The sequence below is a fragment of the Phasianus colchicus genome, chromosome 2, assembly GCF_987193195.1.
Source record: "Phasianus colchicus chromosome 2, bPhaCol1.hap1.1, whole genome shotgun sequence".
NCBI lineage: Eukaryota > Metazoa > Chordata > Aves > Galliformes > Phasianidae > Phasianus > Phasianus colchicus.
In genome coordinates this window covers 45,050,587-45,076,193 of record NC_143437.1, presented here as the reverse complement: position 1 = coordinate 45,076,193, position 25,607 = coordinate 45,050,587, and the positions used below count along the sequence as shown (strand labels likewise).

The window sequence follows — 25,607 nt, the reverse complement described above, 5'->3', positions numbered from 1 at the left end:
CATTTTGGGGAAAAAATAGCTGAGGGTTTTTTCATTTGCATCTCAGCATCAGTTTTTCTTTCATGGTTCGTGTCCTAGGCTTCATAGCTTTTTTTTTTCCTCTTTCAAACTTCAGTTAAATTGTCATTAGTAGCTATTTAGTGCAATTTAATTAGTATGATGGCTCTATTTAACAGGGGTTCCAGTGTCCCTGAAAATGATCGACTGGCTTCAATAGCGGCCGAGTTGCAGTTCAGATCCCTTAGTCGTCACTCCAGTCCCACTGAGGAGCGAGAAGGTGATTGTCACAATATTAGATTGTTACCTGAACGTGATAATGATGCTTATGTCATTAACGTATTTTTATCTGTTCCCAGTTCTTAACCCTCTCAATTTTTTTTTCACCTTTCCCATTCAGACTTTGATTTTTAACTTCCAGGGTTATACTTTTAAGTTCTTTTTGTTTTCAGATGTAACTATACTCTTGCTTTTTTTTTCTGAGGAAGTTTAGAAGTTTACTTTCCTGCTGAGTTATATCCCACATGTGATTCTCCATGCCCTGACTTGCAATGATTCCTCAGTTGCTGAAAGAGAGCTCTTTTCCTGTATAAATTATAGCTCTTTTCAGAATAGCTTTCATAGAATCACAGAATTATTAAGGTTAAGATTGGAAAAGACCTCTAAGATATAATCTAATCCAACCACCCACATGCCACCGGTATTGCCTGCTAAACCGTGACTCTCATGACTTGTTTTTTAAACAGAAATCATTTTTTAATTTGGAAACTTATACTGCTTTATATACTTGTAGGGTGTATTAGTCTTGATATGTAAGATTTCAGTTTCTGCTGCATATGACTGCATAATCCTTAATATGAGATAAAGCCACTTTTATGCTGACAGTATTATTTCTCTAGAACCATCATATCCAAAAGGAGATTCAAGTGGCTCATCCCGGCGGAGTTGGGAGCTCAGAACCTTAATCAACCAGACCAAAGGTAGGAGTCTAGGAGTCACTGCAGTGTAGCACATCCTAAGCTAATTGCTGTGTTTTAATGCTCAGTTTTAATGCTCATTTGAAAAGGTTTTCACAGCCTTGTTTCCCATAAAGGGGAGTTTTTATTTTCTCAGAAATCTAGAAGGCTTATTTTTCATTTGGAACATAAACACTGACTAAATGGAATTGGTTTAAACTGGAAGGAAAAGAAGAGTGAGGAGCAAACAAAGTTTCTAAAAGAATGCTGCAAAGGAACTGCTCTTACTATCTACTGTAGATAAGACAAGGATTAAAAACTGGTAGTAATTATAGGCAGAAGAATACAGGGATATTTCAGTATCTCCATCTTTTGGAAGCTGTTAGAAAAAAGGTTAAACTAGACAGATGTGTAATTTTTCTTTTTAACAAGGAGTGTATACATGATTGCTTTATTGAAATGTTTTTTAGCTTCACTGGCTAGGATTCAGTTTCATGATAAGACTTCAAATCTGGAGTTACATAATACCTCTAAATATCTGTAATAACAATTCATTACAGTAAAAAACTTAACTGCCTTTCTGTCCTTAGTGATCCTAACACATTTCCATTATCTACCTGTGGTTAAAAAACCTGTGGTTAAAAAAAAAGAAAAAATCTTTGCATTTCAAAAATTTAACTTTCTTTAATCAATTAAAAGACGAGTAGTAAATAACTAGTATTCTTATTTTCCTTTAGTTTCATATTTGATTCATATGTGACTTCTAAAATGCTTTATCCTTTTGCAACTTCTGAAATTTGATGCACAAAATAGTTATCTTGTAGGTCAAGTCCCTTGATATGATATCAAAAGATAACAAAATAAAATATAAAAACAGACAGTATTTCTTGGTCACAGAAATTGTTAATCGCTCTTCTTTTTTAGACACTGTTTCCAAACAAGCACCAATTGAAGCTGTTCAAAAGTCTGTTCAGTTGTTTGAAGAAAGGAGATACAGAGAGATGAGGAGGAAGAATATCATTGGCCAAGTTTGTGACACACCAAAATCTTATGATAATGTCATGCATGTAGGTTTGAGAAAAGTGACTTTCAAGTGGCAAAGAGGAAACAAAATTGGTAAGTTTGTTAAATGTTCATTTGTCAGACTGGAAAAAAAAAGATTAATTTTTTGAAGACAGTCTGGGACCGTCTTTTGAGATCTTTCATCTTTGTGTAGGTAATACCAGCATCACTGAAATCAAGATCTTGAAATACAAAATACAGTTACAGCTGGGATTTCCTTTGTGTAGAAGTTGAGTGTAGTTTTCCCTGCCCAAATAATAAGAAGCAAAAGAGTAAAAAGATTTGGTCAGGATGATTACTTATGTATGATCCTGCAAATCCTGCACATGTTAAACTCTATAAAAGATTTGTTGAGTTTTGCTTTTGGAAGAACCTCAAACATGAGTGGAAATGAGCACAATCTTTGGGATTTGTTTCATTCACCAACATTGTTGTTGCTTCCCACATATGACTATTATTTCCTCTCTGGTTCAGGATTTGTAGGAAAATCCTCACACTCGAGTGGTTTTCTTTCAGATCAGCCTGTTAAGTTGCTTTCACTTTTTATCATGGCATTGAATCGAGGACTATTGATATTTTATTAGGTGCTACAGGTTAAAAGTTACTTGAAATTTTAAATGAAAATACAGCTGAATGACTTTGGCTAGGTGAGTTCAGTTGTATTATTGCACTGTTATTCAATGTAGTGTAACTCATCTGTCTTACTTCAACTGCAGGTGAAGGCCAATATGGGAAGGTATACACCTGTATTAGTGTTGACACTGGAGAGCTGATGGCTATGAAAGAAGTGAGTATTCAGTATGGGAGAATCATGGTTGCTCTTGCCTTTTTTTCAAACCAGATATACATGAGCTGTAGGGCAGTAAGGTCTTCTGAACATGGTTGTTAGCTAGCTCAAAAAGGATGGGAAGACAAATTGTTTCTTCATATGACCACAATTTCTATTTGTTGCTTGTTCTTCCTTATGTTCCTTAAGCCTTTTCTTTCAGTGTATAAGTTTGAACTTAAATGTATGTAAAAAGGATATGGATAATTCCAGAATGAATATTGAATGAATACTTCCTTAATATGTGTAAACTCTCATGAAGAGATCTTAAATTATTTTTGAAAGAGTTTTCTGTGTAGTAGAAACGATGCACAAATTTGTCTTACTTTACAGTATTTCACATTTGATTTACTCTTTCTTCATTTCTTAGATAAAAAGATAGGAAGTATCACTTCAGATGTTTTTCAGCTTCTCCTGTATATTAGGTGAGCTAGGGTGAGTCACAAAGCTGTTGATTAACCTGTCAGTTACAGAAAACCTGATTTTCATTACAGAAGCAAGTAAAGCTGTGTAGGTGTAGAGATCCTTCTCCCCTCCAATACTTTGTTTTTAAAAATATGTATACTGTTTAGTTTTACTGCATTTCCATATCCTTATAAAATGACAACCATCAAGTGTTCACAGCAGTTACCATGGCAGCCATTTGGTGCTTGGGCAGTTAAATTTTTATGTGCCAGTTCTTCCACATATGATATGTATATGAGCTCACAAAAGCATGAAAAAGAAAAGGTGGGCTTGTGCTTAACTACTTTTGTGCTGTAGTCACACACTGACTAATACCAGCTTTAAAGGTTTGAAGTGACATTTCCCCCCTATCAGATAGTGCTCCACTTCTTCATACTTCTTGAAATACAAAATACAGTTGTCTTAACCATAGAATCATCAATATCTCTACAAATAATAATGAAGAAGGTTTACTGCAAATGCACAGCGTTGTGACATTGGAGAGTTGGAGTACATGAAATACTTGAATGCCATTTGCATGAACTGTAATAGGAATTGTTGTAGAGAACAAAACAATTGTAATGTCCTTGTTTAAAAAAAATACTTTTTTTTATTGGTTGTCTTGTACACAATTAATGAAATCTCTGCATTCTACCACAATAGTAAAATATAGGATTTCCCATAACTTCCTGAGGATTTTGCTTATTTTTGTCTGAGTGGGAGCCTTAAATCAGTTTTGCAGATAATTGCTGATTTTTTTTTTCCCCTCTCAGCACATTGTAGGAGAACTAATGAAAACTGTGTCTTTAATCAAAGCTTTCTAGTTGTTTTTGTTTCATGCCCCACCTTTTCCTTGCAGCTGCCTCATTCTCAGTAAAGAAACCCCTCAAAACAAATCCCTAAATCACCACTGATGAAATACCTGGCAGTTATTCTTTCTTGAAAGATAGCTGTCACTGCTTGTACCACCACATTTAAGTTTGAAGGCGAGCTCTGCAGAGATACACACATGTGCATACATGTGTAACATCTAAGTTTCAGCTTTTTTACTTGTAAATGGAGATGGAATTTTGGAACTTCTGTGATTGTACTGTATTGCAGAAAAAAATCCAACTTTTAGCCGCTTTCTTGATTTTTATATTTTTTTCTTGTTATTGTTCTTTAACAGTTTGATACTTAATAGCAGTAAAATAATGAAAAATGTTTCTTGCAGATAAGATTTCAACCTAATGATCACAAAACCATCAAAGAAACAGCTGATGAACTGAAGATTTTTGAAGGCATCAAACATCCTAATCTTGTTCGGTATTTTGGTGTGGAGCTCCACAGGGTAAGAAAATATCAATCATGTTGGGAGAGAGGAGGAGGGTTGCATATAGGGCTGAGAAAATTTTAAGAAGCTTTGGTTCATTGGAGGTTTTACTTCATATCATTCTTGTTTAACTTTTAATTGTCTGGATGCCTCTGTGAACTGCATTGTAGTCTCTTTCTGCCCATGAATATTAAGATCTCTCTAAAATGTAGTTTGCAGAAATGTGCTGGAACTGATTCATAAACAGACAATTCACAGTAAGTGAGTAGAGTGAGTGATGCTGCAGCTATTTGGTGCTGTGGCTCTGTTTGACTGCTCCAAGTGCAAACTGTTATGTACTTTTTGGTAACTTTTGTGGGTTAAGACTAGAGATTCAGCCTAAAACTTGTCACTGTTAGCAGCAATGTTTTCTTATCTGAGCAGCAGAAATCTGGTTGTCTTGAAGAGTTGGATCCCACAGCTGCGTGTTCAGATACCTGACTTTTTCTTACTCTCTGATTTCTGTATGCCTTTCCCCCCTTCCAAGTCTCAGCTCTTTCCTGTATCTCCACCTGTTCCCTGCTAGGAAGCAGGATACTGAGTGTCAAGCTGGAAAACTGTGTGTGTTTGACAGACTTGATCAAAATGGATGTTTTGATTGCCTCCTCTTTGCTGTTTTGGAAAGGGACAAAGGCTGTTTTCTCTCTGCATTTATTTACTTTGGGACACAACTTTGGGTGTCTGTGCCACTGGGTCGTTAGTTTCTCAGGCAAGTACTATGAGTTCAGCATCTTTGCCATCTTTTTGTTTTAAATCTGGTTGCATTTGGCTGAAAGTTCCAAAATGGGCTTGGAGAGAGATAGAAAGGGAACAAGTACCAAAGTTTTCCTTAAAGTGAGTTCGAATTGGCATGCTTATTTGAGGAAGAAACAGCAACAGAAACCTTGCTTTCTGAGACAATCAACACATGTTAGTGCAGAACTGGGGAAAAAATATCTCTAACTTCCTGCTAAATATGCAAAGGGCCTTTTTGTATTTCTGCTTAATGTGCCTGTGAGATTCCCACTGCAAGATTTCCATGTTATACCACCACATAGTATCAGTTGCATACAAATGACACAGACAGATGTGGAAAGAGATTTTCCAGAGCTGTGAAAATGAATGTTAGGGTGAAGCATGCCCAAGAAAATGGAGTTTTGAGGAGATGATCTGTTAGATATTCTGTGGTCAGAGGTACTTCCGGTAAAACTTGCCCTTTTGTAGACAGCTAAGGACAGAAGGAAAACTTAGTTCTAATTCAGCAGTTAAAGAAAATTAAAATCAGTGACATTTGGTTTGATTCCCACCACAGGAGGAGATGTACATCTTCATGGAGTACTGTGATGAGGGCACTCTGGAAGAGGTATCAAAGCTGGGCCTTCAGGAGCATGTCATTAGGCTCTACACAAAGCAGATCACAATTGCTATCAATGTACTACATGAACATGGTATCGTACATCGGGACATTAAAGGTAATGTGAACCAAAAAGGTAATGTTGGTTTGGTGTTGTAGAAGAAAGCGGGGGGAGAGGAAGACGGGACGAGGCTTTTTTGAGATATAGCACACATTAATCTATACAAAAGTTGAGTAAAAAGTCTTTCACGTGTTTTTCAGTTTCCAGTTTATGAGTTGGCTACTTAAATGTTCCTTTTTAAGCACAGAGCGTTAAAAAAAAAACAAAAAAAAAACAAAAATCATTCACAGATGGCATTGTGAGGTCGTAACTTCTGCCCATCATTCGTGTGGTTTTTGTAGAGGTGGTGAGGATTGTTGCGGATTCTTCCAAACTCAAATTTTGGTCCTTGTATTTCTATCATTACTGAGTTATGTAATGCTGTTTTTCTTCTCAGCTGTGCAAGAAACTGTGGCATTTTCTGGGAGCTGATAAGCAGTGTACTATGCTAGAGTGGTCCAGCAGAACTTTTTCTATAAATTCCCATACTGCAGAAGAGTTTTACTCTTTCAGATAAATGGTTGATTAAACACAATACTGAAAGCTTTGTTAAAAGAAATTTAATGGATATGGTAAAACTATGTATCATGGCTTTTTTTTTTTTTTTTTTTTTTTTCCATACACGTATCTACTCGTGCCTGACTCTCAGGTTTTGCTTACAAAGTGAGCAGAATGGAACTACAGTAACTGAAGGGGCGATAGTTTTGGTATTTGCTTAAGATACCCGGTGTCAGTCTGCGTTTCACATTCGTTTTTCTTTTCCTGAACCTTCTGAGAACATCCTCCATGTTTAGTTCTCTTGTTTTTGGTTAGTTTGACATATTTTGCTCACCTCTGGCAGCAACTTAACAGAAATTAGGGGAACAGTGCACACAATGTGCCCCGTGAATGTTCATTTTATGACAAGGTAGTAGTGCAACCCAACGATGCGGGGTTTCTATGTCCCTCTTGCTCACAGGGTTTTGAACCATCGCAGCAGTGTAGGAGGTTCCCAGTTGCTCTTGGTCCTTTGGCCTCGTGCTTCTCATTTGGGAAAAGAACTATCTACGATCCAGAGGCCTCCCACCAGGTAGGCCACTCTTTAGTCAGTTTTGGCTTTTTTTCCTAGAAAACACTTTCCTTCACACCCATTCCCAGCAGTCTTGCCTTTTCCTTCCTGACCAAAGATTTCTCTGCAATTGTGAATTTCCCTCTGTGCGTTACACAGTACCTTCCTTATCCTTTACTTGCCCATTCCATATCCATGTTATCCATGGAGTGCTGGATTGCACTCTCCTGGAAGTTTGCGATCCAAATTCAAGGCTAACTGATAGGGATTTCTTTTGTGCTCCTCTGTGTCGTTGCTGATTTCTGGATATGTTTCCAATTAGGTCTTCCTCTCATCAGAGAAATGCACTGAAGAGAGAAGAGCTGTTTAACAGAACAGTAAGGCTACATTATCCAAGGCATTAATGTTGCAACAGGTTCCTCATACCAAACGTTGGGGCATTCCTTGAGAGTAGTAACAGCTGTCAGAAGTGACCCTCTGTAGAACTGCGTACAGACTTTCTCTAATCTTAGTGGCAGAATTTGAAGGCAGACTGCAGAGAAGGTTTTTCTATAAAGGCTGCCTTATGGTTACGTGGCAAGCCTCTTGCTTCATCTCTTTTTATGCTCAGGTTCTCAGACAACAGCAGTAAAGAAAACTCTGTTTTTACTTTTAGCATAATGCCAGAAGATTTACACTTACAGTCCATTACTCTTATTTTTCTCATAGGAAAGAATGATTTGTTATTCAGTCTGTATTAAAACTGCTTTTCTATGGGAATCTCACTGACAGATCACAGTAGATCTCTCATGGCCAGTTTGCCAAATATCACTGTGGATCTGTTTCTTTCAGCATCAGACAAATAATTACTCTTAAAAATTGGTTCATCATATCCCGCAATTGACATTGGCAAGTGCCTGGTGCTCAGAAATTCAGTCATTAGGTTAGTAGTGTCCATTGGTGCCACCGTTGCCTTTCAGATGCTGTTATGGCATCCAATTCTGTGAGTGTAAAAGATGCAGCAAGACACAGCCATGGTGAACCCATTTTCAGACTGGTTGTCAGAGACGCTGAGATTAGTATTGGTTGCAGACTGGGCACTGCTTTTTATTAGTCTGCATCTATGTACAAAGTAGCTGGTGCCTGTATGTGGTATGTGAGTTGGTCTTTTTGGATGCTTATACTTCATCCTGCCTACTGGATTTTAATCTCTCTGGCTAAGTCCAGATTTCCTCGGTTATAATTACTTATCTTTTTGCAAGGAAGCAGTACCTCAGAATGATAATGATGGAATGTTTAATGCTGAAGAGAATCTCTGGACATCTCTGGCTGAGCCGTCTGCTCAAAGCAGGGCCTGCCTCAGTATCAGATCCAATGGCAAGTTAGATGAGATTGCTCAAGACCGTGTCTGTTTGAGTGACGAATATCTCCAGGGATGGGAATTCCTTCTTTCCTGGGTCCCATCCCAGTGACCAACTGTCCCCATTATAAAAAACCTTTTCCTAATACCTCCCTGAAATTTGCAGATGCTTTGTTGGTGTCCATTACCCTGTACCATTCCACTCTGTGTCTTTGAGGAAAATTTTGTTACTGTTGTAACGTGCTGATACTGCTGAAGTTGAAAACAGCAATAATTTCCCTCTCTCTACACACTTTCCAGCCTTCTCTCCCTCACGCTAAACAAACCCATCTCTCAGCCTTTCTTCATCATGCATAGCAGCCCTCTGACTGTCTTGATGACCCTGAGCTGGGCTTGATGCAGTCTGTCGACATCTGCCTTGTATTGAGCAGCCGCAAAACTCCAAGTGTGGTCTCACAAGTGCTGAATTGAGAAAAGTTAATCGTAAGGTCATGCCTGGTGCCCTCTCTTTGGGAGACTGGGGCATATTACTTAGAGTGCTCAGATTGTATTTTCAGCCTGAATACAGAAAATGAAGGCATTGTATCTGAAACTTCAGTAAATCAGAAACCTGTGAATGAGACGCTTCAGGCCATGAAGTCTTCATCAAAGTGTTATTGTACTCTTGTTAACTCTTCTGTTAGCTCTCTCAGAATTTTTGCTATTCCTGCCTTCATCTCTTTGTGATGAGCAGAGGGAAGGAAGGTCATTCAACAAGAGGCAGAAAGGTATTCAACAGGAGACTGTGGGCATTTCATGCTTTTTATGAGTGTGGAGAAGAGGATGATAAAGCTGATTTTCTCATCAAAGGGTAGCATTTGGCCTGAAGCGAGTTGTTTCTTAAATGAATGTGACTGTTTTGCTGCTAAAGTACTGCTGAGGAGTGGCTATGATTTCACCTCTCGGTGAAATTACGCCACATTAGTCATGGGGATTTCAGTGCCGCTGTTTGGGCTTTCAGTATGAGACCAGCACCTCTGGAATATCACACTAGTGTCAGTTTTCACTGTGTTTAATCTGGGACTGATCCTCTAAACTTGAGTTTAAATGCTTTGGGTCACAGCTGTTTGTTCTAGCAAGAGAACCACTTCTGGTGTTTGCTCTGCTTGCAGTTTGCCAGAAAGGTCTTGTGGTGTAAATGGCAGTGGTATTTTCCAGAGCTGTGCTGCTTCCTTCACTAAGTACAATGGAGCTACTTTTTGATAGCGCATATGTAGGAGAGAGGGAACGGGTAGGGGTCTTGACCCTTTTTATTGTTTTAGCCAGGATCTCTGGTTTTAATTTACTTTGCTCATTAACTACGCAGATATGGTAGGAATTTTGTTAAGTTTCCAATCACATTGACTGTAAAGGTTAAAAAGGATCATTCATCTTCAAAGTACTGCTCTTCCATCTCCTGCTCTCTTACCCAGGTCCTGCTGGGTTCTGTGCAGGTGTCAGCTACCTAATGAGATCCTGTTTTAAAACTCCTTCTAGAGCTTTGTCTTGTTCTCCAAAGCACAGACCAGAGCTTTGAGGCTCCGGCACACAGCACATCAGTGGAGGACTCATTCAGCACCCAGAAAATGTCAGCAATGCGAGTCTTTAAGTTCTCTCTTTTTCTTCCTGGTGAAATTTTGAAATTTAGGTTTGGTTGCATTTGACAGTTCCGGATGTTTTCAGGAGGAGGGCTGATAGGAGCTTTTGCAGTAACATTTCTGCTAGAAAAGTGCCATTATTTTTCTTGTTTTTTCAAGGATCTGAAAGACTTTATATGTAGTTTCTAAACTGCATTAAACCAAGTTATCAGAGTAACTTCATATTCAGTCAGAAGAGAGATACTGGACTTCAGCTCAAGCCCTTTGCACCCACTTGAGTAGCTTCAGAACCTTCTTTGTAGCCTTTTGTGCTATTTGCATGCTACTTTCTTGAGGAACCAGAGTGTTGTTTCGGAAACATTCTTGTAAAGTACTTGCTAGTGATGGCCAATATTCCTGTGCTTTCTGTGTGGGCTTACTGTACCACTGGCTATGTGACAAATCATTCAAAAAGCAGTGGGCAGTTGTTTGAAGGAAAAACCTGCTGGTATCCCTAACGGTCACTCACCTATTGCAGTGCAGTGCGTGTATTTGGAGTCGCATTGAGCTGCCTTCTTGTAGTGCTATTGCAGGTTTCTGTTTTATTCAACGAGCTGAGGGCTGCTCTGTGTGTGTGTTGTGTGTGTGCGCTCCTGACTGCAGGGCCCACACTGATGTAGAATCATAGAATGGTTTGGGCTGGGAGGGACCCATGCGGGTGCCTGGCTGAGTTTTGTAGTTTGCCAGCAGAAAGGATTCTGATCTTGAGTTTGTGCGGGCACCTGAATGCTGGGACTGGAAGAGTAGTATTTACTGAAAGTTAATTCTCCTATGGTAAGCAAAGGTTAGAATTTATTTCTGTTAACAAATTCTGTTGTTTCTCCTCCTTTTAATGCCTGAAACGCCTCTTGGACTGAATATGTTTTGCTTTAGTTATCAAGCAGTCTCAGAATTGTAAGGGGAATCCTTTGAGAAATCGGGAGCTTGGGGCGTCATTGACCTGCGCTGCCTTTTTTTGACTTGAGCTCTGTAAGGACTCTTTATTTTCCATTCAGATTTTGGAGGTGCACAGCCACACTAGCTGGGCATTCAGTAAGTCATTAAGTAAGAGAACATACATAATAGAAAGGAGGAGCAGCCAACGATTCCCACACTGACCCTTGTGGAACTGACCCAAAGGTGGAACAGAAGTGAGAAACTTCTTTTGGAAGATTATATTCAGAAGAGCTTTTAAAAAGAATCTTTTAAAAAGAATCTTCAATGACATGGGAAAAGGCTCTGTGTAATGAAGCCGTGCAGGCAGTTGTGGTCTGTGCATACTATTAATCTTTCCTGAAGAGAACTCAAAGCTCGAGCTGCACTTCTGTCAGGTGACTTGCAAACTACTTGTGGTTTCATTGGGGTACTTGCAGGATTGGCCTGACCTGTACAGGGAGCTGCTTCTGCACTGTTTTCTCTTGTCTGTCAGCAAGGCAGGATGCTGGATGAGAAAAAACCTGTTTATTAAAAGCACTCGGCTTATTTTTGCAGTGTCATGGAGAGCAAGTGACCTCAAGCCAACCACAGATTTCTCTTGGAGAATTTCAACTATGCTAGGGGAAATTTTGTTGTGTAAGCTAGCATTGTAGCCAGATATTGTAATGGTAGCCCTCCTCCAGAAATCAGTCTGTAAAAAAAGTTAAAAAGGACTGGGCATTTGGTGGTAGGTGGAATAAATGCTATAAGCTCATGTGTCGTGATGACACAAATGTATCATGTCTTGACTCAGCAGAACTGAAAAGATAGACACTGGGAGGAATGCATCAATGGTCTCTGCCACTGAGTGTTTTTTCGTGATGCAACACTCACAAGGATAAGCACTGACATTCATGAATTTCTGGAGGAGTGTTTTCTCATAGTGAAACATACGTGAGGAAAACCTGCTGTAGTGTTTTATACTTTAAACTTTTCTTGTTTCAAAGTTCCATGATGTTTAGTGTTAACTGAAACTCCACGGACTGGTGTAGGTGGCTTTGGCGAACATCTCTAATGCTATCAAATTCCACACTTAATCCACTGGTACAATTCTAGAAGCGTGAATTCAGCTATTACCTACAGTGCAACTTCTTCAAGTACTATATCATGTTGGGAAGTCCTCCTGCCTCAGTTCAGCACTGGTTTAACAATTGTTACTGTTTCTCTTCGTGTTTCATAGGAGCCAACATCTTTCTTACCTCATCTGGACTGATTAAACTGGGTGACTTTGGCTGCTCAGTAAAACTGAAGAACAACACTCAGACAATGCCTGGAGAAGTGAACAGTACATTGGGTACTGCAGGTAAGGAAGCATGTGTGAGGCAGAAACTTGGCTAGTTACCATAAAAGAAGATACCTCTGTCAAAAATAAAGCAGTATGGCTCAGGGAAATTTGGTTTAAGCTTCACTAGTTAGATGTGCTACATCCTTTAGCCAAAAAAAGTCAGTAAATGTAACTGGAAAGATAAAATGTTATTTGTCTGGTTAACTATAAAGGTTCTGAAGATTTGCTTTCTGGGATTTTATCTTTCTCTACGGCCTTACTGAAACAGTAGTGTTCTTAGGGGACGGCTGCTTAATCTCTTTGTTTTAAAAAAACAAAAATAACAGAGTGCATACTGTACCAGTACTTTCACTATTGCTTTTCACACTGAAAGACAGTTATGCTGCTAATGTGTCAAAGAACAAGGCGGCAAAGCCAGCACATGACATAACTTAGCAAGAAAAGCTAAAAGTGGTAATTCATTTCAGATGTATTAAAAAACATTTGGTTTGCCTACTTAATCACTTCAGTTCCTTCTGCTGTATAAAATGATGACATGGTGTGTCTTGTTTCAAAGCATACATGGCTCCAGAAGTAATTACCAGAGCAAAAGGAGAAGGGCATGGACGTGCAGCGGACATCTGGAGCCTGGGCTGTGTTGTTATAGAGATGGTCACTGGAAAGGTAGGTGTGTCATCTACTGACAGAACACAAAATGTCCTTAGCAGTTTCTCTAAAATCTCTGACCTCACTCCCAGCTGTGAGTCCACAAGTATCAGGTTGGCTTTTAACTTCTCGGGGACAGAAGTATATGCTTTGTTCCATAGTGAGTTACTCACTAAACTTTACACTTAGCAATTCTGTTCCCTGTTGCAGAGGCCTTGGCACGAATATGAGCACAACTTCCAGATAATGTATAGAGTGGGGATGGGTCATAAACCTCCTATTCCTGACAAAGTGAGTCCGGAAGGGAAAGACTTCCTTTGCCACTGCCTGGAAAGTGACCCAAAGATGAGGTGGACAGCCAGCCAGCTCCTCGACCATCCTTTTGTCAAGGTTTGTCTCACAGCTTTGGCTGCAAAGATTGCAGATGGGAATCAAACCACCTTCAGTTGGCTGTGTAACATGGCCACAGGGCTTTGTATCATGGCAGGAGGCTGATACTAAGTTGATGCCCAACAGAAAGAAAGCAAAAAGTGTGGAAAACTGAGGAAGCACCTGCATTGTTGCTCACAGGCATCCAGCCTCAAGAACCTGGCACCATGCAGTACGCTTTGCTGCTCTCGAGGTGCATTACCCTTATGTTAAAGACTTGTCAAACTTCATGGCAGTTAATTGGATTTGGAGGGCTATATATGTGTCTAACACTTCAGTGAGTATATATGCAGAAACATATGAAATGAAGTGAGTCCCCCTGTCATAGAAAGTAAAATGAGCAAATGCTTGGGACGTCAGTAAAAGGGTCAGCCTTTAATTTCACACTGTTATCGACCATTTACCTGGCAACTGGCACTACTTTAACAAGCTGCAGTTATTGCATGAATTTGGTTTGATTTTTAGCTGAGAATGTTATTTGCCTATTCTTAAGCAATGCCATTTGGGTGTAGTAGTAATTAATTGTAGCTAAACCCCATCTGCCACAGAGGCAGAATGAATTGTTGTGGTGACAGTGGAAACAGTTGTCAGAGAGGAACAGTTGTAATGCATTATATCATTATAACAAGGGAGAAATAAAACTTGCTTATTCCTTCTGTTCAGTGAAAGTTGCTGAAGAAATTGAACAACTGCTATCTTTTTGCTGCAGGACAGACACAACCAAATTCATTGCCTCATGTCCCCTTCACAGGTTTGCACAGATGAAGAATGAAGTTATTCAATCGATGGCCTTTTTTATTCTGGCAAAAATACCTTTTAAACACTACTGTATGTAATATTTACATAAAAACTGTGCTGAGAAACAGTATAAAAGTTGACTCACGAAGACTGCACAAGTGACAAGCGTCACTTTCTCTGCTGCTCCTGTATGTTTTACTTGGCACGTGTTGCTCACGTGACAGTGTCTGCAAGTTGAAAGAAGCTGCATGTTTCAGTGAAAGTGCCATTACTACTGTATATGGACCATACCTTTTTTTGTTCTTTCTCCTGTTTCTCATTTGATTGAGAACCGTAATGTTAATATGTAGTATTTTTGAACACTTTAGGTTCAGAAAAATGCTGTAGTGTTATCAGGCGTTATGGACCTTGTTTTTTAAATCTGTTTGTTGAGTGCACTGACTGTGAACTTTTACTGGTTTTTTGTTTATTTGTTTTTGGCAAGCTTCAGATTTGTTATGCACAAGGCTGATTAATGAAATTTAAAAAAAAAGTTTTTTTCTCAATAAATGGTTTATTTTAGGAGTTGGTGGTGATGGGTTTTTGTTCTGAAAGTAACTGTGGAACAATAGATGTGGGGAACTGTCAAGTTGAATTTTTAACTCTTAAGGCTGCAGAGCTAACAGGAATCAGCATCTCTTACACTGCTAAAGTCAGTATCTTGACAAATACAGACATGTAAGAAGCATACTGCACTGCACGAGGGATAACAGAATTAAGGGTCTCCCTTCACTCCCTCCTGAGGAAATAAGATGATATGCACTTCCTTATCCTACCTGTTATGTTAGGGATAGAGTCCAGGGCTATATTAACTTTCTTGGTGGACACCTGAACTACAGAAAATGGCCACAGTTTGTGTCATGCTGTCTAAAAGGAGAATCAGTTAAGATCATTCCTGTATGGTAGTTGGCTAAAACAAGAACTCACTGTTAAGAATTTTAAAAATCAATTTCTGATCCTAGACTTCAGTCTCCCTTTATTTTTTTTTTGAATAGTCATCAATCTCAAAAAAATGGAGACAATAAAAGAGGTTAGCAGTTTGAAGAGATAGATGATGGTATGATGATTTTGTTTGGCTTGCTGTTTCAAATAGTTACCTTATAACTGTTACTTGTAAATTTCGGTGCATGTTTGGATAAGTTGTTAAGCAGGGAACTCCCTTTTAATATTCTATCTCTCTCTCTTCTTAATGTAGAAATCCCTGGTTTATTATAGGTGAGACACAGCTGAATGAGCTGCTGAGAAAGTGACATTTAAATCCAGAAATGCACCATCCTCTTCTGTGCGGGTCACCAGGGCTGGATATCTAGGCTTTCAAAAAATACAGTGTTCAATTTAAGCGAAGAACTATTCCTGTCTCCCCTACTTTTGTCATCCTAAGCAATTGAATAGGAAAATACCTGAGGTTGAGGTGCAGCCCTGGCCTGCTGTGCTCTTCGCTTTTTGGCAGTTTGTCTCAGCAGTTTGTCTCCTCCTTTGTCTGAGGTGTCCTTGAACACAAGCAGGAATCGCGAACGGTTTGCAGGAGTCAGGAGAAAAATGACAACTGTGAGGAGGCTGTTACTGCAGACCAAAAGAAAACTCATTCAATGCACTTCAGCTTTTTATATTTTTATTTTTTTGTATAAACAAATGTAAGACTACTTTTGTTAAGGCAGTTGTAGACCATACAGTTGTTTGTGGTGAAGAAGGGCAAACAAATTCCTACAGACATATGTCATTCTTTTAATACAGTGACCGGGGCTAAGTTTACCTTTGGCAAATACCATTAAACCTTCTCTGTCGGCCAGTGAACACTGGAAGGGTACTGTGTTGCAGCCCTTGTCTGCTGGGACTTAGATCCAGGACTGGCATTTTTGGCCCTGTGCCTGTTACAATGGCTGCTCCAAGAGAAACCTGTGTGAAATATCCTAAATGTTCATTGAGAAGTACTTCTGTGTTTGGTATTTAGTAGTACTGTGTGCAATAACAGAAAAAAGGACTAAGATTGAGAAGGGATGTTAGAGGTCTCTACCAGCATGTTAAATCAATTGTTCGTTACTAAGGGGGAAAAAAAAAGAGCTGGTTTTTATTACATGAATATGTATTTGCTGCTCAGAACTTTCACCTATTTATGGGGTTCATTCTACCATAGTGAAATGCTAGCTTGAAGAGATGTTTTCTCTCTTCCTTTCCCACCCATTTGCAAAGAATTGCATGCAGTGTCTTCAGGGCTGGCCAGCTTCCACACCTAATGCAATACTGTAGTCTTTCAGATGTACACACTACATGGTATAATTGTGCTTTCCACTGTTAAGATTGTTTTAGTCAATACAGGTGCATGGTAGCATTTCAGCATAGAGGGACATGTGCTTTATTAAGAGACAGATAGATAGCTTTGCTTTATAAGCATGGCAGCATCCTCTGAGCTCTGGCTATATTTTGTATGTTAAAGAAATAAACCTAAGTCCATGATTATTTTTATGACACATTACACAACTTACTCCAGTATGCTTCAGAGCACAGGGAATGCACAAGAGACAAAAGCCTACAAAACCAGACCCTCACAAGGCACAAGGCCTATTTCTTCCTTCATAATGTACTTCTTACTAACTGCATTCACTCTCAACAGCTATTACTTACTGCCACATGCTAAATGCACCACTGCAGCTGCTCTTTAGGTACTGCATATTTAAAGGATTACTTTCTAGATGATCTGATGGTACAGAACAGCAAATGCATATTTCTCTGAATGATTCATACACTTTTGTATTAGCCTCTGTTGCTCCTGGCTTCAGTTTTAGTATAACAAAAGATAAATGGTTTTTACCAGCTGCTAGAAATACAACTTTAAGAAAACGTAACATCACTGAACATGCCAAGAATACTTCCCACTGCTCAGTATCAATAACTTTGGGGTTTAAATTTAGTTGTTGTTCTGTTCCCTTAACCGATGGCAGTTGGAAGGTTCCTCTCTTACTTTAAAGAGCAACACAAGAACAAACCAAGAGGAGGACGTCTATAGCAATCAGTACAAGGGGGATTTAAGAGAAACATGGTTTTCCCAGGGGACTTGATCCTACTTTTGTTAAATTCAGAAGGGTGTCAATAAACTCCACACAGGCATAAAAAACTGCAAGCCATACCTCTATCCTAGGTCCCTCTCCCACTTCCTTCTTTTTTTCCGAAAAGAAAAGCAGAAGGTAATTTAAATTATTACCTCAGACAATGTTAAGAGGCACTACATAAAGTAATGCTCAGAAAAGACAGACAACAGATTAATTAGGTTCACAACAGTATGGGTGCAGGGCAGTAACTTTTAATGCACGCTTTGTATTACTTTGTTACAGCACACCCAGCTGTTTTCTGTTTCCATTGCTGTTAGGAAGGCCTAGAATTTGAATTTGTGTTTAAAGCTGAAAGTAATTTGTTACCTATTTTTCATTATCCAAACTATGAATGGCATTTATTCTCAGAAGAATAAGAAGCTTCAGCTCTACCGCTAAGTATTGCCTAGGATGTGACAGACAGCTTAGCTCTCTGCTCAGGCCACAGGCCCAAATTCTGCTCCAGGTTATGCCACTGCAAGGCTCTGAGCCAACAAAATGGGCCCCTAGCCAGTCAGACTGGGGCTGATGTGGTGCTCACTGTGAGAATAAATTCTAGATGTAAAAAAAAAAACCTCTACTGCACTCCTCCTGTCAGTTCAGTGGAGTTGCAATAGTGGTATCACCAAGCAGCGCATCGTACTGTATTTGAACACTGACAAATTATTGTTTTTTTGAACTGCTAACATGTGAGCTAGACAGCTATCAGTTTTAATCATCTTGTAACAGTCATCTGACATTAATCCCTTCCTTAGAGCAAGTCAAGATAAAGCCCGTACCTCAGCAACCATCAATTAGTTTCCAAGTAGAGTCTCATCATACCAGCACACTGAATTTTTTCTCTTCAAATCTTAACACTTTATATGAAAACAAACCAACCAAACAAATGCAAACCTGTTGGGAAGAGTGTACGAAGGAGTGCCTCGTTCAAGAGCGTAATCCAGCCCAAACCCCAGGAGAAAAATAACAGAAGTGCAAATTCAGATATGCATGGCAATTGCTCATCCTACCCTTCCTTTGACCTCACTTGAAGGACCATGATATGCACTTAAGAGTTTTCAGAGGTTGCATTTGTTCCCTTTGGGTTGAAGCAGTCTCTGAAGATACTACTTCTGTTTCTGCTTGTTGTCATTGTTGCCATAGGTGGAGCCTTTGTTAATTTCTGTAACACCTATCATCCATCTGACACCAACGGAAGCTGCAAAATAGAAAGAAATTAAAGTTAAAAGCCTTTTTGGAGGCGGAGGCTGAAGGTCTGTACATACACAGCATTTTAAAGAGGCAATCAGTATCCTCTGCTCTACAGCATGGCTGTAAAGCACTGTGTAATACAGTGTTACAGCATTAACACCATTGAAGTACTACACCCACACTCCCATTTGTCAGATAACTTAGCCACAGTTACTTCATTTTGGAAAAGCTTACATTTGTTTTTGTGGCCTATGTCTTGACTTAGGTCAGATAGCTGCCCTGCCAGTCAGAGGGACCTCAACAGGCTGGAGAAAGAGACTGAGTGGATAATCAGAAGTTTAAAGAGAAATACCTTGACTGGAATAACCCTGTGCAGCAGGACTGTCTGGAGGGCATCATACAGCACACAGTGAAGAAAGAGAGTTGGCTTTGAGCAAGTTCACTGTTGCTCACTGTTAGTCCATAAATGGAAACAAAGAACTCTGACAAGTGAAAGATTTCACTCACAAAAACCAAAAAAAGAAAGAAGTCTTTGACATTTGACATGAGCTAGAAGACAGGGGAGGAAGCAACACAGAGCCTGCAGTTTGGTATGGTAATGTAATAGTAAGCATGAAATCATTAAGACTTTAACCAGAGGGGTATAAACCACATCTGGAGATGGACATGGAGTGTAAATAAGAGTGACTGTTATAGCAACCACACAGCACAGTGGGGATTTCATAAAGTTCCAGGAATGCTGCTGCCTGGACACCAAGAAATACTGAAGTCAGCAATTGAGATTTTTTCCTTCTCTTCTGCTCTCTGACGGAAACTGCCACTATCCTTCCACCCTCAGTTCACCCTGCAGTCTTGGCACCCTGGGGAAGGCAGGGTGCAATGAAAGACTGCTCATATTTGCCAAGCCTGTGGAAGCAAAGCAGGGACAGGTGCTGGAGCGCTGCAGGCGCTTATCCATGCATGCTGACCTGTCTCTTCTCCTTTCTCAGAGCTGAACTCCCCCCATACTCTCCTTAACCTCAGCAGCTGCTGGGCAGCATTTCAATGTTCTTGCCCAAAAATATATCCCCATCATGGTAGGATGCTGCTCACCTGATGATGGGGAAGGTAAGAAGAGAATTGATGGGGTCAAAGCTGGGTGAGAGGGCTACACTTCAAAAAGAGGCTGAAAACACAATTATGGCCAAGGAATACCCAGTTCCAAGGATTAGGTAATAAAGGTGAGCATCACTGAGCTATCGGGGATGAGAGAAACAGCACAGGAACTGCTCTTCAGGTATGGGGTAGCTGTGTGCTGGGGCCTCTTCAATACACAGAGTCCAGTTCTAGCGCTGCAGTAGACAAAGCCTTGGCATTCCGCACTACATGTGTGCTTGTACAAGTCCAACTTTGGAAACAAAAGCTTTTCTACACTGTTTTCAAAAACCTCATCAAACATCACAGGATGATCTCTTCAAATTACTACTCACAGAGGGAATGCTCTCATCAATATCTACCAAATTTTGTAGATACTACAGTTCCAAAATGGTTTTGTGACTACAAAGAGTATCACATACGAGAACTCGAAAAAAAAAACCAAAAACAAAAGACCACAGAATTAGTGCAAAATCTCTTCTGCAGCATGGCAACTAACAGACTAACTACATTCCCCTTACAGAATGTTGTTGCAGCACATATGAAGACAACTTCCTGAAGCAAACAGGCCTCAGTCAGCCAAATCAGAACTGCAAATGAAGGAAAAGGATAAAAGGGAATCGCTTTCTATTTGGTTTTATTAAGCTACAGATTTCTTCTTTACTGTTGCAGGGTGCTAAAGGGAAGCTGCCAAATAGTATGTCAGTACAGTACCTCAGGCCTAAAAACAATTCTTACCTTACCGTATGCCCCAGTGACACCGTCATGTTTAGGGAGTTTTCTTCCATTGCTTAAAATACAAATATGTTATGGGAAAGACGACTAAGAAACCAAAGAGAAATTGTTGCTAACCATCAGCTATGAGACTTTAAGCCCACACCTGAACAGCAGGAGGAAAGAAGCTGTCAGCTGGGTCATCCCCATGGTGGTCTGTGACAAGCTGCGGGAGGTAGCAGAGCTCCTGCCATCTTTCTGCCCATCACTGCCTACCTCACCAACTGACACAGAAGTTGCTACAGACCTGCTCTGCCTGCCAGAGCACCAGAGGCTGAAAGAGGGCTGAGTTAACACAAATCAACATAGCTCTGAACATGGAATCTGTTTCTTGAACATTTTTTAGCTCCAAGAAAACTGCCACACACCCACATCACAGTGCCACATCACTCATCGTAAACCTTTGCTCAGAGCAGAGGACTTCTCCTTTTCTGTCACATCTCAGAAACTGTTCTCATCTGTTTCCTGTGTTTTGCACCACACAGCAACTGCAGGAGGGGTGCAGAAATTTCCCATATATAGTCTGCTGTACAGATGTGTTGTATAGGCTATACACCAGAATGAATTTGTACAACTAAAGCTTATAATAATTGTAGAATTTTTTATTTAGTGTCTATCTTATTTTCTATAAAAGAAAAGAAAGAAGTAGAGACAACAACAAACATCAAACCTTGCAGCTTTAGACACCAGGCTCAAAGGCACTGTCTGGCAGCTCCACCAACAGGCAGAATCCTGCACGCAGTTTGTACCCTCCTGATGTTGTAAAACCTCCTGCAAAACTGCTGGCTCACCCTCTACTCACCACCCACTCTGGGCCTTACTGCCCAGATCACATCACCCTCTGACTCCTTGGTCTGCATTCTGCACTTGGACACTGTCACATCACTGGCAGATCAAGACTCATTCCTGTTTGTGATCTATGGAAGCAGGTTTTCTGATAGCACTGTCCACGCACTGTGTAGCAGATACACAACAGCTCCTGCAGAATCGAAGCTGGCTACTACTACTTATGTTTGTTTCAAATGAAATACTGCTCTCTATAACTGATACTTAACTGCTGGAGCCATGCCATAAGCTCAGATATCATTATGCTTTTAGCATTGGACATGTAAGAGCTATTGTCAGATACAAATATGAACACTTGACAGACTCACTGTTTTAACACTGTAATACCAGCTCCAAATTTTAAACAGTACCTGTGAGTTAAGTACGTAAATCTCTTGCCACGTGGCCTATGAAACTACAGCTGCTGGAGTGGGTTCAGAGGAAGGCCACGAAGTTGATCAGAGGGCTGGAGCACCTCTCCTATCAAGAGGGACTGAAGCAGTTGGGCTTGTTCAGCCTGGAGAAGGTTCTGGGGAAACCTCATTGTGGCCCTGCAATACTTAAAGAGACCTTATAAACAGGAGGGAGACTGATTTTATACACCATCTGGTAGGACAAGGGGATCAGATTTAAACTGAAAGGCAAAAGATTTATATGAGATGCTAGGAGGAAATTCTTTACTCAGAGGATGGTGAGGGACTGGAACAAACCTCCCAGGGAAGCTGTGGATGCCCCGTTCCTGGAGGTGTTCTGGGCCATGCTGGATGTGCTCTGGGCAGCCTGATCTGGTGAGTGGCAGCCCTGCCTATGGCAGGGGGTTGGAACAAGGTGATCTTTAACACCCGTTCCCACCCAAGCCATTCTGTGATTCTATGAATCAAAAGAGACTTCTGTCTTTTGAGCTGCTTGAGCATTTATCCTCTGGAGCAGGGACTGCCTTGTGTCAGTTCAAGTAGCATCACAAAGGACTCCTGGTCCTAGACCAGTAGTTAGAAATTAGCACAATGCAATGATTATTATGAGTATAAATAGCCAAACTGCTGCACAGCAAGGCAAGAGGGGATGGCTCAGCATTCTCAGTATAAAGAGGAGACATTGTTTATTTAGAGCTGAAAGGGTCTGAGCTGAACCAGCAGAGCTATATATACCTCGGTTATTCATTTCTCAGACCTGAAAATTAGGTTCTGAGGTACTACTGTGTTTTCACTCCAGCTTGACCGCCATGGGGCATTTCTCTTACAGATTGTTTGACCTGAACAGCCACTAACAAGCCAGTAAGCATTTTACTGGAGAACACAATTAGCAGGGGCTGCTGGAAAGACAAATAACACTCTGAAAACAAAGCAGAGGATCAGGATGTAGAACCTCCCAGACCCTCCTCCCTTTCCTACTGCAGAATACTCAGCACAGGTTCAGATAGCACAGTAATAAAGGTAATGTTATCATGTACTGAAGCCTGCCCTTTGAAACAGTGAAGTCTATCTATAATGGGCGATGAGGAACCACAGTAAGCTTCCTGATGCAGGTGAGCAGTCAGATGAGCACAGACAGCATGGCTGTATCACATCCAGGACATTTGTGACAGACAGACCCCTCAGGATAAAAAGCGGTTTGGGGAGAATGGCCTGGCTGCAAGGACTCAGCTATTGGCTACAAAAGGCAGTGTAACTGCTTGGGCTGAAGTTCTGATGCTTCCACAGAATGAGACCAAAAATTTCCAACTGGCAAAGCTAATGTTTTCAAAGGGGTATAGGTTAAAAAAAAAAAAGAGAGAGACTGTAATGTACAAAGGGAACTACTGTCCTTTTAGTGAGTAATGGCACATCCACGTTCAAGTGTACAGGGTTACCAAATCTGCTGTTTATTTTTACTGAAGGCTGAGTTTTCTTCCTCTCCAACAGACTGTCTGCCCTCCACAGTTTTTTGGAGACTATCAGCTAATAAGTGACATCACCTTTCTGTTTTGCCAGCTCATCAGCAAAGGTGGCTGGCTGAATCTAATCAGATGATGCCCTCTGCTACAGGCAATACAGTGCCTTCTGCCACGCTGTAAATCCTGGCCAATTACAGGCACTTTGACTATGATCACACCATGTATTCAGAGAGAAAGCAGAGCTGTTGCTAAGCACAGGGGTCTTTCAAATCCCTATAGAGGAACTGCAACCTGCAGCATCCTGCAAATGTTGCTGATAATGTATGGTGCATCAATGCAAGTCATACAATGGACTGTTAATCTCAGCATTCTTAATGTGCTCCTCAGCTGTGCTTCTGCAGCCTGGAAGCTCATGCAATTATTCTGGAAGCCGAATCCTGCTATAGCTCACTCTTAGCTCCAGCATCACAAATAACCTGAAGAAAGTCCTTTGGATTCAGAGAACTCACAGCAGTCTATTTATTAATCTTGCCTTGTGGCCAGAAGCAGAAGAATGAGCTAAGTGGGGCATAAGATATCCCCCCCAAAAAGTTTGTTTTCCTGCCTTTTCTTAGTAGCATCATATGTTTTTTTTTTAATAGGGTCTATTCCTCTCTTCCTGATAAAGAAGCAGATTTGACTAGACTGTAAAGACAATCTACATTTACTATCAAGAGATACTAAGATGGTTAAGATGGTGTTAGATTTGTTGGTGGCAAGCTGGATGGTTGTTATTAAGGGCTAAATCCGGAAACATCACATATGACAACACATTAAAGCATTTGGCTTTGAGGCTGAAATCCAACCCCCTGAATTATGCAGTCAGGCCCCCTGTAGAGGATATACAGGGCATAAGGCACCTTGGAATTGCAGCGAAATGACAAGCCCACAGAGTGGAGAAGCTGAATTAAGAGGAGAATGCTGAAGAAATGATGAGCAATTAAAAAAATTTCACAGTAGCTGAGCTTCAATGCCTCATTACACCATAGTTCCACTGCCCAGTACCAAACAGACTTCCTCCAAAGGCAGGAATCACCTATGGCAATCTACGCCTTATACTGCATAAATCAGACTAGATGACCACAACAGGTTATCCCTGCCCTAAATCACAAGTTTATGGACTTTCCAATGGATTATGTAACAGACTACAATCACAATCACACTACAGAATTCTCAGAGTAAATAAGCTTTCAGTACTTGTAGACATTCAAAGTGAAATCCAGCACTACACTACAGAGAGGAAGAAAGCCTCTCATAGGCAACCCGCTAGAAACATACTGTTTGATTTCTACAGAAACAGAAAATTCTGTATGTAGCTCTTAAAAAAAAACATAACAAAATACAACTATACAAACACAGATAAGAAAAGGACCTACCTAACCTGCTCCAGGCAAAAGTGGATATAGTTTCACATGGTCTGTTGAATTCACCAGTCTTATGTTTAGTCACAGAGCTTTAGTAAGGATCAGTAAGTCAAGCCAATTATTCTTTAAAAAAAACTTCTCGCTTGAGAAAACTTACCCATTACAATGACAAATCCAAAAGTAGCCAATGTTAGTGATGATCCACTGTTGATCATGTTGACGAGCAGCTTGAATAAGGGATATAGCAGCAATGAGGCCCAGAAAAGCCAATTCAAAAGCGTCCATGGTCGTCGGGGTGGTACTATAGGGACTGCTGGGTAGGTTCCTGTTCTGTAGTACTCTTCCTGGAACGCATCCTGGTGGAACAAAGGAGGGCAACAATTAAATCCCTATCTGCCAACAAAACTATACATTCCTGACTTTGATGTTTTGTCTGCATGTTTGTAACCCTGGGGGGAGATCAAAGACCAAGTCATGGCTGGAAAGCATGCACTTTGAAGTCAATGAGCATATAATCAGAAAAAAAAAGAGCTTACAAGGATGCGTATGCATCCTCCCTTTCTCTTACACACAGAAGACTGAAAAAAAGCATGCCTAGGGAGTATAACAAATCCAGTAAGGGAAAATGGGTGAGGAGATGTACACTCTTGCAGCTACTGTTTTGCACTTCTTGCAAGAGCTAGACAAATAGTAGTGGTAAACCAGAGAAGTATTTGGGCTACATCTGCAAGAGCAGATCCTCTGCTCCCTAATGTTCTTCCATCCATTGCTCTAAAACAGCCCTGTCAGAAAAGGTGAGTAGACACCATCTTGTAACATCTGCCAAAGAACGCCTCCCACTCCTGAGCACTTTGTCCCATGGATATAGTCTTACTTATCTTGTTCCCATGCAGTCAATGGAAGAAAGGCCTCCCTATAGATGGTTGAGCACACAAATAGTTTAAAGAGTCTTTCACTGTTTTTGATGGTCTTGTTTAACAGAAAGATAGTAGGGTAGGGTATGGTTTGTTCTGTGGTTCTGGGGCACATGTGCTGCTGTGCTTTGTTTTGTTTTTTTGAAGGTTTAGAATTCAGTTCTTTTCTCTAACATTTACCAGGGTGAACAGCATTGCCTTCAACA

At 40.4% G+C, this 25,607-nt stretch overlaps 2 protein-coding genes across 10 annotated transcripts in view; one reads left to right on the top strand and one right to left on the bottom strand.

Moving 5' to 3' along the window:
• MAP3K4 (mitogen-activated protein kinase kinase kinase 4) overlaps positions 1-14,725 on the top strand; it is a 68,167-nt gene extending 53,442 nt beyond the window's left edge. For 5 of the 6 annotated variants that reach the window (XM_090135542.1, XM_090135541.1, XM_090135539.1 and 2 more), the window contains 10 exons: positions 177-277; positions 897-977; positions 1,878-2,069; positions 2,732-2,802; positions 4,499-4,615; positions 5,928-6,087; positions 12,246-12,368; positions 12,907-13,013; positions 13,206-13,385; positions 14,176-14,725. In XM_090135542.1, coding sequence (XP_089991668.1) covers positions 177-277; positions 897-977; positions 1,878-2,069; positions 2,732-2,802; positions 4,499-4,615; positions 5,928-6,087; positions 12,246-12,368; positions 12,907-13,013; positions 13,206-13,385; positions 14,176-14,196 — 1,153 coding nt within the window. In that variant the 3' untranslated portion in view covers positions 14,197-14,725. Of the gene's footprint in view, positions 1-176; positions 278-896; positions 978-1,877; positions 2,070-2,731; positions 2,803-4,498; positions 4,616-5,927; positions 6,088-7,027; positions 7,139-12,245; positions 12,369-12,906; positions 13,014-13,205; positions 13,386-14,175 lie in introns of those variants that run through there. The other variant, XR_016464294.1, reaches the window with a different exon arrangement.
• A 1,071-nt stretch (positions 14,726-15,796) lies between these two features.
• AGPAT4 (1-acylglycerol-3-phosphate O-acyltransferase 4) overlaps positions 15,797-25,607 on the bottom strand; it is a 70,244-nt gene continuing 60,433 nt past the window's right edge. For all 4 annotated transcript variants that reach the window (XM_031612668.2, XM_031612689.2, XM_031612683.2 and 1 more), the window contains 2 exons: positions 24,645-24,843; positions 15,797-18,485 (listed from right to left, as the gene is read on the bottom strand). In XM_031612668.2, the coding sequence (XP_031468528.2) occupies positions 18,394-18,485; positions 24,645-24,843 (291 nt within the window). In that variant the 3' untranslated portion in view covers positions 15,797-18,393. The remainder of the gene's footprint in view (positions 18,486-24,644; positions 24,844-25,607) is intronic.